The following is a 16,910-nucleotide window of genomic DNA, read 5'->3' on the forward strand; positions in this document are numbered from 1 at the left end:
TTCAATTTTGTTGATACTTGATATCTGAAAAAAAAAAAAAAAACTCGTAAACCCGGGAACTCGTAAAGCGGGAACTGCCTGTATAAGTAAATGAAAGATGAGGAGGAAAAGTTGAATTAGTATCAAATTTTCAGCATATATTTTGTTGGTTCCTTGGCAGGTTTTAGGTCCAATTCTGATTAACCTACAGAATTATCCATAATCACCCTACACACACCCACAGGCCACTGACAGACAGAAGGTACCCAACGAACATAATGAATATAAGTGATAGTAAAAGAGCAAAAACATATAGAAAAGAGTAAAGAAATGAAAGAAAGCAACTATGTATATATATAAAAAAAATTAAGTTATACACAAATGTACAAATAAAAATAGATACATATATCTTTATATATTGCACAATTCTGATGTCATTATCGAGTCAACCACCAGAATTGCATGAAAATATGACAATATAGAGCCTCTGTTTCTAAACGTAAAGCATATACCAAAGCAAAGTACAATTAAAAAATGTTGAAATAGAGAGAATTTAATAAAATTAAAAAATTTGAAATATAAAAAAGGTAAAGGCTACAAGGAGATAAATATGGGGGAGAACACATAATGCAGGCATGTGGCTCATGGTTGACTAAACAGAGGAACAAAAGGAAAATGTACAGACAAGACAGTAAAAGAACAACTTACCTAACTGACAGTGTGACTAGATCAACATGAAACCAAAACTAAAAGAACATGTAGTAGAAATGTCTAGAATATAAGACCAAGGCAAAAGAGACTTCAAGTAGTAAAAAAAAAATGAAATGAAAGCAAGAAATTAAATTCATGATAAATACAACCCAGAAGAGTAAAAAGAAGTAAATAAATAAATAAATAAATAACATTCAAAGTAGCAAGAAAAAGGTTTCTAAAACTTTGAGGAGAAAAAAGGTAGTATAGGAAAAATGAAGTTTCTTGCTACATGTTCGTAAAACCAATGGCTCATGAGAAATAAAAAGAATACAGGAAAGTAAAAAAGTAAAGGAAATATACAAAAAATGGGATGGCTCAGGCAGTTCAGGGATACAAATTGCATTTACAGACAGAAAGAACCTTGAACATTTTTTTCTTTTATTAGACCTCAAGAGAGAGAGACCTCAAATTGATGCTTGAGATTTCTTTTGTCTTAGTCTTATATTTGAGACATTTCTACTACTGGTTCTTTTAGTTTTGGTTTCAGGTTGACCTAGTCACACTGTCAGTTAGATAAGTTCTTTTTAATATCTTGTCTGTACATTTTTCTTTTGTTCCTCTGTTGAGTCAACTGTGAACCACATTCCAGCATTATGTGTTCTCCTCTATATTTATCTCCTTTTGGCTTTTACCTTTTAAATTTCAAATTATTTAATTTTATTAAATTTTCCAATTTTTTTAACTGTACTTTGCTTTGGCATGTGCTCTACATTAGAAACAGGGGCTCTATAGTGTTGTCATTTCGTACAATTCTGATGGTTGAATTTCGATAAAGACAGTGGGTTGTGTGATATGACAATATATTTATCGATTTTTATTTTTATTTGTATGTAATTAAGATATATACAGTATATATACAGGGTTATTCAAAATGAAGTCTGGGGTTTCAAACAATTCCTGTACTGAAAAGACGGACTTCATTTTGAATAACCCTGTATATACTGTGGCAGATCCAGAAAAAAATGACAAGAGGGGCATTTGTGCCTTGTTTGTGCACAAACAAGGCACAAAATAATGCACAGAACAAAACAAATATAACACTTAAACATAACGTGATTGGTAGACACAGGCACACAGCTAAAGTCTGAATTGCATTGAAGTAAACATTATGCACGACCAAACTGTGTGATACCTCAAACTTGAATGGCCATCACATCAGCAATGTTGCCAACTGTGGCCAGTTGAAAATAGCTCAGCCACAAAGCAAAAACAGATAAAATCCTATGTTAACAATGAAAAAAAAAAAAAATTTTTTTTGTAGCTAAAGGGAATTTAAACGCTTGGTGTATAGGAACCTGATGGGGCATAGATTCAAACTGAGGAAAGACAGTCCATTAATTACCACAGAGAGTGGTAATCAATGGACACTGCTCATCGTGGACTAATGTTATTAGTGAAGTCCCTCAGGGTTCAGTGTTGGGTCCATTGTTATTTTCTGTATTTATAAATGATATTGATGATAGTATATCAAGCTTAATGTCCAAGTTTGCAGACGATACAAAGGTTGGCAGGGTTGTTAAGGACACTACTGATGCTATGCTGCTGCAACAAGATCTGGAAAGGTTGAGCAGATGGGCTGAGAGGTGGCAAATGAAGTTTAACATGGACAAATGTAAAGTACTACATATGGGAAACAGCAACCCCAGAACAACGTATCAACTCTGTGGCACTACACTGAGAGTGGTAGAGAATGAAAATGACCTGGAGGTAATTGGGGCATTTGTGCCTTGTTTGTGCACAAAATAATGCACAGAACAAAACAGGCAGATATGAAGTTCTCTGAGCAGTGCAGACAGGCTGCCAGAGTAGCTCATGGTGTCTTGTCAATGATATACAGGAATTTTTCTAGCAGGGATAAGGAGGTGATTATGGCCACACGTTGAGTACTGTATACAGGTCTGGAGGCCTCATTTCAAGAAGGATGTAGAGCTGCTGGAACGAGTACAGAGAAGGGCAACAAGATTAGTGAATGGAACAAAGGGTTGCACTTACGAAGAAAGGCTTAAATTTTGCAAATTACAGTATCTGGAGACTAGGCACCGGTGAGGTGATCTGATAGAGGTGTATAAAGCCTTGAATGGTTTGAGCATGCTCAATGCCGATGGTGATTATTCTTGCTCAGAATAATCACCTGAGAGGGCATAAATTCAGATTAAGGAAAGACAGATGTAGGATAGATGTGCGGAAATTTGCCTTTAACCAGCGGGTAGTTGGTTGGTGGAACAGACTTCCATCCCTTGTTGTGGAAGTTAATAGCCTAAATAAATTTAAGGCTCAGCTGGACAGGTATTTCGAACGAATGGAGGGGTGAAATGGAAGTGTTTTTTTTTTTGACTGATGCTGCATAAGCTTGCTTTCTTGCATCATATGCCTCTACTAATGCTAATGCTAAAGTTGTAGAATAGATGTGCGGAAGTTTGCCTTTAGCCAGCAGGTAGTTGATTGCTGGAACAGACTTCCATCTGTTGTTGTGGAAGTTCATAGCTTAAATAAATTTAAGGCTGAACTAGACAAACATTTGGAGTGACAGGATGGATGAAATGGGAAGGTTTTTCTTTTTTTATCTGATGCTGAATAAGCTTGCTTTCTTGTATCATATACCTCAACTAATGCTAATGCTAACATTCTCTGAAAAACGACAGGGGGACTCATGCCCTGGTGCCCCTACCCTGAATCTGCCACTATATATATATACAGTAATCCCTCGATTAATGTGCTAAATTTTTTTGATACCAAAAATCAATTAGTGCAGTACAAAAATGCGATTAATGTGGTAGCTACAATGCGAGTCCATATTTTTTGAGTATTTATTTAGTCACCGTTTTAATTCCTGTGTCCGTTTTTTTCATGCATTAATTTTAGTCACTGCTTTAATTTCATATAACTGAAATCTGAAAGAAAACTGAAAGAAAATATTTTCTTCGTAAACCACGAGTTTTCTTATGTATATATGTTTGTCTGCTAAATTAATTTAACAGATGCCAGACAACCATATCAACTGCTAACGGTACATAATTTTTTTGTTTTTTCTTAAAGTTTAGCTAATACGTAATTTACCCTCAGCTATGAGCAAAAGAAATAGTGAGGTGAAAAGTGATCATATAAAGAAGAGTCAAAAAGTTATTTCCATAGAGGAAAATCTAGAAATTATAAAAAAGCATGAACACAATAATAGCAGAGAAAAAATAAGATGGGACCATAAATTCATACAATCAACAATATGAGCAATTTTGTTGACTGTATGAGCAATGGGTGAATCAACAATATGAGCAATTTTGCGCAAAGCAAATGAGTACAAAGAAAAAGGTAAGGTCACACCAGTTCCGAAAATATGAAAACTACACGAAATAGAAGCCATACAATGACTGAAATGGAGCGATTGTTGTCTATTTGGATTGAAGACTGTAACCAAAAATGAATTCTGCTAAGTATTATTAAATCAAAAGCATTATGTCTCTTCTTGTCTTTGAAAGAAAAGGCCACAGAAGATGAAAAGGGGACAATGAAGAATTCGGTGATAGTTCTGGATGGTTTGAAAAGTTTAAAAAAAGAACCAGCTTGCATAATGTTCAAATCACAGGTGAAGCTGCAAGCACAGATAAAGAGGCAGCTCAAAAATATCACACTTTGAAGGAAATTGTGGAAGAAGGAGGTTATAGTGATGAACAAATATTTAACATCAATGAAACCGGATTGTTCTGGAAGCAAATGCCTTCTAAGACTTTCTTGGCTAAAACAGAAAAATCACAACCTGGTTATAAAGTCGCCAAAGATAGGCTTACACTTTTATTAGGGGATAATGCTGAGGGAGATTTAAAATTAAAGCCGATGCTCGTTTATCGCACACAGAATCCTAGGGCTCTTAAAGGCTTAAATCAAGGATCACTCCCCATAATTTGGCGATCTAACAAGAAAGTGCAGATAACTAAAGCTCTATTCGAAAAATGGCTCACAGGCTATTTTTTCCCAACAGTTGAAAATTATTGCAGAAAAATAATCTTGATTTTAAAGCTTTATTAATTTTGGACAATGCTCCTGGTCATCCTATTGCTCTCGATTCCTTGTGTGAAAATATCAAAGTGATATTTTTACCACCTAATACAACTTCCTTGCTACAACCAATGGATCAAGGGCCTATTGCAACTTTTAAAGCTTACTACCTGAGAAGGACTTAAGCAGGCAATTCAAGCAACATCTGGAGAAAATGCAATTTCATTGATAGAATTCTGGAAAAAGTATAGCATCAAAGGTGCATTGAAAACATTCATCAGTTATAGCTTGAACTTACATCAAGCAATATGAGAGCCATGTGGAAACATCTTCCTCCTCACTGTGCAAATGAATTTAAAGGCTTTCCAAAAGAAATGGAAGGTGTTGTTGAAGAAGTAACTCACATCGGAAAGGACCTTGGTTTTAATGAGTTAGACAACCAAGATGTTCATGAATTAATTGAACCCCATTCCGAAGAACTGAACAATAGTGATCTTCTAAATTTACATACCCAACGAGCTTACGAAACTGCCAATGATTGTCAAGGTGTAGAATTTAGGAGTAGAATTTTTTTCAGCCTGGTCTGTACTTGTTAACAGGAGAGACTGCTTCTACAGGGATGGGATACACTTAGGTAGAAAGGGTGCAAGAATATTTGCTGATGCTATCGAGGCAGTGTTAGGTGGGTCAGAAAACTGCTAGCATGGGGGGGGGTACAAGGACTAATAGATTAACAGTAGTCACTGGCAGAGGTGAAAGTGATTCTTGCACTGCTTCTATTGGAATGAGCATCAGCCTGGAATGAGCAGGAGTCATTGCAGTACACACATGGGTTGTGTTAGGGTAGCTAAGAATAGGAACAGGTGCATGTATACTTGCGTGTACACCAATGCTAGGAGTTTGGTAAATAAATTTGATGAATTTGAGGTATTGCTCAAAACATCAAAGGCAGACATTGTTGGGATATCAGAGACGTGGTGTCACACAGATATAAGGAATGCAGAACTAGAATTTGGGGAGTACAATTTGAACAGGAAGCATAGACAGGATAGGAAGGGAGGAGGGGTTATGCTATTAGTTAAGAAACATAAAATCCAAGGAAGTGAAGCCAGTTGACATCGCTGGACAGTGCAATGTCAAGTCAGCTTGGTGTGACATAAGCACTGGGACATCAAAATTGAGAGTAGGAGTGTGTTATAGGCCTAAATGACTCTGATGAGTATAATAAGAAACTGTACAGGGAAATGGAGTGGGCCAGTAAACCAGAGAGTCTTATAATGGGGGATTTTAATTTCCCAGATATTGAGTGGAATTTGTGGGATGGTCATGCACACACTCGCAAGGCTTTTTATGGATTTATTGGATGATTGTTTTCTACATCAGCATGTTCAGGAGGCAACTAGAGGGAGTAATACTCTGTATATTTGCCATCCCCTGATTCGACCTCTTGCTAAAATTGCTCTCCCATATCTGAATACAGTGTTATTTACTTATTTATTTCTTTGTTATTTATTATTTTTCATTTTTATTTTTGTACATTTTTTTTTTTTTTTTGTTTGCTTCCTCAGTCCCAGTTCATTTTTGTACTAGGTTTTTCAAATTCTTTCACCTGTTTAACCACTACTTCACTTCCACTTTCGACTATCCCTTAAACTTCTCTCAGGCACCATGTGTACTTTTCATTTCCATTTTCACAGACACTTTATTTATTTTACAGACTACACATTATTTATATCCTTTTGCTTCCTTTACTGCTGCACTGCACATTTTGGAGCATTAGACATATAATAACTTTTATTTTCCTTTTTCTGCTTATTTTGCTTCTTAACAGTTGTATATTACTACTATATATATATATATATATATATACACCATAATTAGATAAGTTATAGTGCAAGAACCCTCCATAGTTTGAAAATCGAGGCAGACCCCGGCCGACCGTACTCCCGGTAAAAATGAAAAAACATATATAATAGGTTAATTAAAATAATATAATATAATAAGCCTTACGTGGGAAAAGGTATTTTGCAAGGGAATTTTTCGAGGACTAAACCCCTACAAAATATCCAACCCTAGTTAGGCTGAGCTATCAGTTTCTGTTGTCATCTGCCTGTATAACTAAGACCAAAAAGAGTCCATAATGATGGATAATAACATTAAAAGGAGAACTAAGTAAGCCAAATAAGTACAAAGCAAGCCAAATAAGTACTAGGCAAGCTAACAATTAAGGGGGTATGTCTAAACGGTAATTTATTAGTATACAGGCTGGATGACATTTAGCCCGACCAATAGCTGTGAAAACATAAGCACAACTGAGAACCAATTGAATGCAGAATGTTAGCTAATTTAGCCTTATTCTGCAATCAATTGGTTCTCAGTTGTGCTTATGTTTTCGCAGCTATCGGTCGGGCTAAATGTCATCCAGCCTGTATACTAATAAATTACCGTTTAGACATACCCCCTTAATTGTTAGCTTGCCTAGTACTTATTTGGCTTACTTAGTTCTCCTTTTAATGTTATTATCCATCATTATGGACTCTTTTTGGTCTTAGTTATACAGGCAGATGACAACAGAAACTGATAGCTCAGCCTAACTAGGGTTGGATATTTTGTAGGGGTTTAGCCCTCGAAAAAGTCCCTTGCAAAATACCTTTTCCCATGTAAGGCTTATTATATTATATTATATTAATTAACCTATTATATATGTTTTTTCATTTTTACCAGGAGTACGGTCGGCCGGGGTCTGCCTCGATTTTCAAACTATGGAGGGTTCTTGCACTATAACTTATCTAATTATGGCATATCTAACGTCTGATGTAATGTTCTATCTCACGATGGCATTAATCGATACGTTCCATATTTAACATGCAATATTTTATGTTATTTTATTTTAACATTTTAAATGCAGTAATATTACGATTCTATATATATATACAGCATGGCAGTCAGGGACTTGAATCCCAATCTATTCAAAGGGCATGTGCTATTGCACTTCTGCTCTTGACCGCTTGGCCATGGAGGTTGTCATAATTCACTGTAATTTCTTTCTTTCATTTTTTAATCTTTACTATATTTCTTCGGTCTATTTCTTGTCTCAATCTACTCAAAAATAAAAAAGTCCCCTACTTCCCTCCCCTCCAAAGCACTACTGCTAAAAATTTTATTCTAATCTATGATCTTCAAACAAGATTAAAACTAGACTTTAAACACCTTGGCCACCACCTAAGATATTTAAAGTCTAGTTTAAGTCAAATTTGTAATATATGTGAAGGACTCTATGCATCTTTACTTGAATATTTTTATTGTGATCAGTCATTTTAAAATGTGTATAGCACATCCCAAATTATTGGCACTACTCACTAAAATTTTGTGTTTACAATCTGGTTCAAACAAAATTTACAGTTGATGAATGGAAAAAGTAAAATATTTTTAATAAAACATTTTTACAAACTCCCATCATGAAGCAAGATTGATAGGCTCCATTAGTTCTACTTAAAATTTCTTGTTATAAGATTGATTTAATATGAAATTGTTAACTGTATACAAAAAATATAAATTGATAAAAATTGATAACACAAATTGAAATATACCAGCTTCAGCCTTTTTTTCACTTGTTTTCATGATAACATTAAGAAATTGGAAATCTCTTAAAATACTTACTTTCACATCGGAATTCTATTCCTGACCAAGTTCTTGTTTCTAGACATCTCCTTGGTTCAGATGGCTGAATATTCCAGGGTTTAACTTTCTCCAATTCTCCTGAAAGTAAGTTGGTGCTATTGCAAAAATATGGGCAATATCCTTCTTTGCACTTAAATGAACAGGAAGCATTATATACATTTCCACATGAAGGTGGCAAAAGAACACCACCTTCAGGAGCTGCCAACTTGACACATTCAACAGCTAAAAAAAAAAAAAACAGTATATTTGGAAAAAAGCAAACTATATGATATCAAAAAATTAAAATCTTGATAAAGAAATAAAAAGATCAGTTATCTAGAAAAATATTTATTTTGTATATATTTTAATTTTATAAGTACATTTTTAAACAAAAAAATATCCAGATGAAAACACTATTACTATGCTGGAATTTTCTTGAAGTTATTGTACAATTCGAAAATTGTAGATCTCTTAAAGTACCATTTATATTTAACACAATATAATAGCGTAGATTAATTTAATTTATTTTATTTTATTTTGCACCTTTTTATAATCTGCATTGATGTTAGAATAAAATGGATGATAATTTTAAATTTAAGTTAGCGTGAATAAGTTAGGATTTAAAACAGGATTAAAATATGTGCAAGGAAGTAGAAGTGCACGTCTTCGTCCTTGGTTGTCAATGTTGAAATTGGAACAATTGAAGTTATATGGTTGAAAACAGAAGGCCAATAGTCATAAAAAGTGGCTTTCGTTTTACCCGTCTTCAGTTGGCAATGGTAGAATGAAAGTGAATGCGCGTATTTAAGAAGACTAAGTTCTCGTGATGCTCCTGGATACACGTGGAAATCTCAGGTGCATGAGATTCCAGACCGGTGCTATGTTATAGGGTAGTTTGGAATTTAATACTTGGAGAGTGGAATGGCGGCGAAACCATTCTATAACTAGGGCTTCATACTGGAAAATTTTAAAACTGGATTTTAATTTGATAATAGGAATGACTGAATCTACTAAGGGGGTGTGGTTGTGGGATTGAACATGTGTTGCTAATTCGGTATTGGACTGTCCCGTCCTAAAGCTATTGTAGTGGTAGTACGCACATGTGTTTGATGTTTTGATAGAACCATATTTTGTGGTGGTGCTACCAATGTAGCAAGCGTTACAGTTATGTTGACATTTTATTAAGTAGACAATATTATTCATGTCACTAATGTGGTAATTTTGTATGTCTTTATATGAGTTGAATAATGAACCTAGTTTATTATAAGATGAGAATGTAAGGGTGATATTGGTACCTTTTGAATAAACGGCGGAATTGATTGGCAAAATTACTATGGTAAGGGAAGATAATACGTGGATTATTACTGGAAATGTGCTTGGGTGGGTTGTTAATATTATTTTGGACTGTGATAATAGTTTGTTTGATTAATTGAATAGGATATTTCCTATATATGAATTTACTTGTGAGATATTGAAGTTCATTATTAAGATCGTAATGTGTGGAACTGTATTTTATAGTATTGTAAATTTGATTATAAAGGACTGCTTTTTTTGTGTTAAGGGGATGATGCGATTCAAAGTGTAAGTATTTGCCTGTGTGAGTATTTTTTCTGAAAATTCTTGTTCCTAGTTTTGTATCGCTTCTGTATATAGTGAGGTTTAGAAAGTTAATTTGCTACATTTTCTTCTAATTCCAGGGTATATTTTAATCTATTATGCATGGAATTAAATTTAATGAAAAGATCATTTTATTGTGGATTTGTGCTCTATTAAGAGGATATCGTCAGCGTATCATGTAAATAATTTAATATCTGGGGGGTATGGTTATAATATATGATTTTCTACGGAGGCTAGGTAAATTTCAGATGGGGGGGCTGAGATCCCTAATCCCATAGGTAGGCCATAGGTTTGCTGGTAAATCTGATTGATAAATCGGAAGTATCTGGCATCTAATAGAAAGGTTGTGAGCTCTAGTATGCTATTAATTGAGAGGGAAGTGCGATTGGATAAGGTTTTGTCATCTGTTAAGAAATTACGTAAAGTTTGTAATGTTGACGGCAAATGTACATTAGTGTATAATGAGACTATGTCAAAAGAAGCAAGGATGTCATCATTGGTTATTGATGATCCCCTCACCAGATTTTCGAAATTCAAAGTAAACAATACCTCCCAAACCTTTGAAAAAATAAATTTTATCACAATAACCAATGATGACATCCTTGCTTCTTTTGACGTAGTGTCATTGTACACTAATGTACATTTGCCGTCAACATTACAAACCTTACGTAATTTCTTAACAGATGACAAAACCTTATCCAATCGCCCTTCCCTCTCAATTAATAGCATACTAGAGCTCACAACCTTTCTATTGCCAGATACTTCCGATTTCTTAATCAGATTTACAAGCAAACCTACCTATGGGATTAGGGATCTCAGCCATCTGAAATTTACCTAGCCTCCGTAGAAAATCATATATTATAACCATACCCCCCAGATATTAAATTATTTATATGATACGCTGACGATATCCTCTTAATAGGGCACAAATCCACAATAAATGATCTTTTCATTAAATTTAATTTCATGCATAATAGATTAAAATATACCCTGGAATTAGAAGAAAATGTAGCAAATTAACTTTCTAAACCTCACTATATACAGAAGCGATACAAAACTAGGAACAAGAATTTTCAGAAAAAATACTCACACAGGCAAATACTTACACTTTGAATCGCATCATCCCCTTAACACAAAAAAAAGCAGTCCTTTATAATCAAATTTACAATGCTATAAAATACAGTTCCACACATTACGATCTTAATAATGAACTTCAATATCTCACAAGTAAATTCATATATAGGAAATATCCTATTCAATTAATCAAACAAACTATTATCACAGTCCAAAATAATATTAACAACCCACCCAAACACATTTCCAATAATAATCCACGTATTATCCTCCCTTACCATAGTAATTTTGCCAATCAATTCCGCCGTTTATTCAAAAGGTACTGATATCACCCTTACATTCTTACCTTATAATAAACTAGGCTCATTATTCAACTCATATAAAGACATACAAAATTACCACATTAGTGACATGAATAATATTGTCTACTTAATAAAATGTCAACATAACTGTAACGCTTGCTACATTGGTAGCACCACCACAAAATATGGTTCTATCAAAACATCAAACACACGTGAGTACTACCACTACAATAGCTTTAGGATGGGACAGTCCAATACCGAATTAGCAACACATGTTCAATCCCACAACCACACCCCCTTAGTAGATTCAGCCATTCCTAATATCAAATTAAAATCCAGTTTTAAAATTTTCCAATACGAAGCCCTAGTTATAGAATGGTTTCGCCGCCATTCCACTCTCCAAGTATTAAATTCCAAACTACCCTATAACATAGCACCGGTCTGGAATCTCATGCACCTGAGATTTCCACGTGTATCCAGGAGCATCACGAGAACTTAGTCTTCTTAAATACACACATTCACTTTCATTCTACCATTGCCAACTGAAGACGTGTAAAACGAAAGCCACTTTTTATGGCTATTGGCCTTCTGTTTTCAACCATATAACTTCAATTGTTCCAATTTCAACATTGACAACCAAGGACGAAGACGTGCACTTCTACTTCCTTGCGCATATTTTAATCCTGTTTTAAATCCTAACTTATTCACGCTAACTTGAATTTAAAATTATCATCCATTTTATTCTAACATCAATGCAGATTATAAAAAGGTGAGTACCAAACAGTTATTGTACAGTAACTGCATGGTCATTATTTAAAAATACAGTATAAAAGAAAATAAACTACACACAAGATTGTTTCAAGTCTCATCCTATGATGGTATGACCCATCATTAGCATTAAAACTGAAATAAATTTTACAATATACAGATAGCTATTAATCCAACTATAGAGCTGGAAAATAATAAACTGATGACTGCTGGATACTTGCAAGCATGCTGACAACACAGTGCTTTCATCTAAATTAGGATTCCTATGTAGACATTTATTTAAAGTATAATAATAACAGAAAAGTTGTGTTCTGCAACCAGTGTGCCACCATGAGATTCCAGAAATATTCCATGAAATTCTCTACTCAAGAAAAGAAAATGTCTTTCAATTACCCAATTCAAAAAGGGGGATCAAAAGATTACATGAGTAATTACAGACCTATCAGCTTAACATCTGTTACAGGGAAAATAATGGAGTCACTAGTTAAAGAAGTAATGTGGGACTTTCTGGAGAGGAATGCAATTATACTGCAGTAAAAGCATGGATTCGTTAAGGGGTGATCTTGTCTAATCAATCTGATAGCATACATACTATGATGCAGTGGCCAAGGAACTGGATCCAAAAAATAATAATTTTGATATCATATACTTGGATTTCGGGAAGGCTTTTGATACTTTCGCAAATAAAAGACTGCTGTATAAACTGGAGCAATGTGGAATTAAGGGAAAATTAATGCTTTGGATAAGGGGATGGTTAAGTGGAAGAAGACAGAGAGTGGTTATCAATGGGCACTGCTCTTCGTGGACTAATGTTATCACAGGAGTTTCCAAGGGATCAGTTGTTTTTAATATTTATTAATGAAATTATTAAACTTAATGTCAAAGTTTGTAGATGATACAAAGGTTGGTAAGGTGCTTAATGACAGTAATGATGGTATGCTACTGCAACAAGATTTAGAAAAATTAGGTCGATGGGCTGAGAAATGGCAGCTGAAGTTTAACATTGACAAATGCAAGGTACTGTATATGGGTAGCAGAAATGTCAGATTACTGCTACCCATATACAGTACTTTACATTTGTCAATTACCTGGGGGTAATTGTGCAGTCAGATATGAAATTCTCTGAGCAGTGCAGACTCCTTGCTGCCAGGACAGCTAATGGAGTTTTGTCAATGATATACAGAAACTATGCTAGTAGGGATAAGGAGGTGATTATCTCTTTGTACAAGGCCACGGTTAGGCCTTATCTAAAGTACTGTATGCAGGTCTAGAGGTTTCACTTTAGGAAGGATGTAGATCTGTTGGAATGGGTGCAGAAAAGGGAAATAAGATTGGTGAAGGGAACAAAAGGGTGCTCTTACCTAGAAGGTTTCAGTTCGGCAAATTGCAGCATCTGGAGACTAGGCACATGTGGGGTGATCTGATTGAGGTGTTTAAGGCCTTGAATGGATTGAGAAGCTGCATGTGAATGGCATGAGGGGACATAAATTTAAATTGAGGAAGATAGATGCAAGACATGTGTAGAAGTTTACCTTTAGCCAGCGAATGGTTGCCTGTTAGAATAGGTTTCCATCTGTCATTGTGGAAGTGGATGGTTTGAATAAATTCAAAGAACTAGACAAATTCTTGGAGGGTAAGGATGGGTAAAGTATGTTTGTGTGTAGTGGGTTGTTTTTTTTTTTTGGCTGATGCCATATAAGCTTGCTTTCTTGCATCATTTCCACTACTACTAGGTTGACATTTTATATTTTTTTAAATACTCATTATTAGTTATTCATTGTTCTTATTTGTATTCACATTTTTCTGCAGAAGGTATTTTTACTCAAGTTTTCTGCCAGACACTACTTTCCCTGTCTCCTTTTTATTAACAAACCATTGTATTGTCATATATATTTGCATATGAGAGCACATGATCTGTCTGATTCCAGTGTAAAACAGACTTGCAGAAGGCAGCGCTAAGGTGAGAAAATGGACAATACACACATGTTCAGGATTATACTAGTCGTGGATGATTATGTTTTTCATTTTGTCACCATAAATAACAGTGCTCAATGTGGACAAATTAATCATATTAAATAATCTTATAAAATTAATTCAATCAGGCCCTTAGGAAAATGCATTATTTCTCTCACAGTTCCTCCTTTATGAAGGAGGAACTATGTCATATTAGTTATGAAATAGCACTCTGGCTAGCTAAGAAAACCAAAGCTTGAAAATACTCAAAGGCTCAAGATTTTTAGTTCTTTAACTAATAAAAGACAGAAATATTAATCCCTTCAGTGGTGTATCTTCCAAGTACACCAATGAGACATACAGAAAATCATAAAAAAGTTTCATGACTTGCTATGTGTCTTAACATATATTGGAATAGTTCTATGCATGGTGCAGTGCTCACTAGATTATATTTCAAGACATTTCTGGGCCATATTAAAGCTTAAAAGTGGTTATTTTTATTGCTGGAAGATGGTAATTCACAGAATGAAATCATTATATTAGTTCTTTTCTCTCCTTATTATCTATTTTATATTGTGACACAGTAACTACAGAAACGTGTACCACTAGCATGACTGACAGAAAAGCAAAAAAAAAAAAAAAAAAAAAGTGTCACTATTTAAAATCGAAAACAAATCATATAGTGATATCAGTTTTGTGTAAATTGAATTTGAATCTGATTTCAGTTGCAGCACAGATAAGCAAATTCGGCTTGAAGGTATTTTTTTTTTTTGTGAATCTGACCCAGGCTATACTGGGGACTTTTTTGCATATTCTGTTAAGAGAGGGAGAGACAAGAAGAAGGAGAATGCTCCACTGATGTATTGCACCAAAAAAAGTATAAATCTTCATTTTAAAAATACTTACTTTTAACATTATTCTAGAATTGAATATTTCTAATAAAAATTTTAATATGAACTAAAATGTGATTAAAAAAAAAACTTCATATTAGGTGCATAAAGTAAACTTTAAGTCACAAATGACGGTGTTAATTTACACATAAACAAATAAAGCACAATCAGAATCACTGAAAAATGGAGTGAGAAAAGAATTTCTAAACATACGTGCACAAGCTGTTCCATTACTGGGATTTCCACGATGACCTTGAATACAGAAGCAGTCATTTTTCGTGCTACCTTCTTTACTTGTTGTGGAATTAGCTGGACAAGGCGTGCATGGACCTGAACCAGCATGTAATTTATAAGTACCTTTTGGACACACTATAATAGAAAAAAAAATGTGAAAACTTAAACTATTTATATAGATGTACTTTACCTGTAAATAAAATAATCCGCAAGAATAACTACTTATGAAAAAATGAGGATAATGATTATTGACAAAAAACATGCTACGTAGCATGTTGCTTATCATATATATATATTTTAATGTATTACTATTAAAATATTGATATACATATTAATAGTTATATTTATATTAATAGATATTAAAATATCTATACTGTCCACCCCCACTCACTTCCTACTCTGTTCTAAATATACTCTTGAAAATTCTAAAAATATATGATTAACACTTTCGTTATTATTATTACAAGCACTCCCTGACTTACATAAGGGTTGCTTTCCGTGGAACTCTATGTAAGTCATGTTTTATGTAAGTCAGAATTTCCCTAAATGCTTATGTAGCACTCGCAACTATGCACACTGAATTTGATTGAAGCAAAAAAGAAATGTTCGACAGATGCCACTTTTTAAAATTTTTCTGTTATTTTTTCAAATTCATAAATGAAATCAAATCCTCCCACATACCTTTGCTCACCAGCGTTCTCTAACTGGTTATACAGTAATTTCTATTTTCATTTTAACAGACTATGAATTATGAGGATTTGATTTTTTGTTTACCATTTAACAGACACCAGGCAAGCAAAAGAATCTAGTTATTTTGCTTCTAGGCAATTCCCATTTCCACATGGAGTTTGTGAGAAGCCAGTGGCAGGTATCTAATCTTGTTGTAGAGTTTTGGTTTCATCAGCTAAACATGAATAGCTGACAAAAATGCAGACATTCATGTTTCATTTGCCAGATGCCAAACAAGTGTCTGTTTCAATCTAGGGATGAGTGATCTTGAAAATTCAAAATATACGATTAAAATTTTCTTTATTATTATTACATGCACTCCCCGACTTACATAAGGGTTGCATTCCATGGAACTCTATGTAAGTCGTGTTTTATGTAAGTCAGAATTTTCCTAAATGCTTATACAGTACTCGCAACTATGCACACTGAATTTGACTGAAGCAAAAAAGAACTGTTTGACAAACATGTAAGTAGAATTATTTATTAAATTTTTTTATCTCATGCATAGGTAAAATTGCAAAACTGTGCAATTACAAAAATTTCAAAATTATAAAATTACAAAAAAAGAGAGGGGACATGCATAATGTCAGCAAGTTTTACCTTTCAAGCATCATTGCCAGAATCAACATCTCCAGCTGATAAGCATACCACTGCAGAGGCTGAGGGCTGTGGAAATTTAGAATGGGGTTTTCCAACACATCACAAAATTTCTCTGCTGCTGCAGAATTGGCACTGGTAACTTTGCTGCATACTTTAATGTTGTGGAAACCTCACACAATGCTTGAACCTATTAAGCCACATGTTGCTGCCACAAACTTAACTTTGGGTTCACCGTATTTATCCTTAACATCTTCATAAAAACTCGTTCGTTTTGCTTGAATGGCCATTAGACTCGGGGACACTCACTTCTGAATCTGATTTGCCATCCATGTTATTAATAGCTTTTCTATCTTCAATATAG

The 16,910-nt window shown here is 34.3% G+C and overlaps 1 protein-coding gene across 2 annotated transcripts in view; it reads right to left on the reverse strand.

The window, feature by feature from the left end:
* LOC150079806 (sushi, von Willebrand factor type A, EGF and pentraxin domain-containing protein 1-like) overlaps nucleotides 1–16,910 on the reverse strand; it is a 216,402-nt gene that overhangs the window by 168,973 nt on the left and 30,519 nt on the right. For both annotated transcript variants that reach the window (XM_090383990.1, XM_090383991.1), the window contains exons 4-5: nucleotides 15,200–15,355; nucleotides 8,383–8,625 (exon numbers count right to left, since the gene is read on the reverse strand). In XM_090383990.1, the coding sequence (XP_090240116.1) occupies nucleotides 8,383–8,625; nucleotides 15,200–15,355 (399 nt within the window). The remainder of the gene's footprint in view (nucleotides 1–8,382; nucleotides 8,626–15,199; nucleotides 15,356–16,910) is intronic.

This window comes from Mastigoproctus giganteus, chromosome 10, assembly GCF_048544385.1.
Source record: "Mastigoproctus giganteus isolate SK-2022 chromosome 10, ASM4854438v1, whole genome shotgun sequence".
NCBI classification, from domain to species: Eukaryota; Metazoa; Arthropoda; class Arachnida; order Uropygi; family Thelyphonidae; genus Mastigoproctus; species Mastigoproctus giganteus.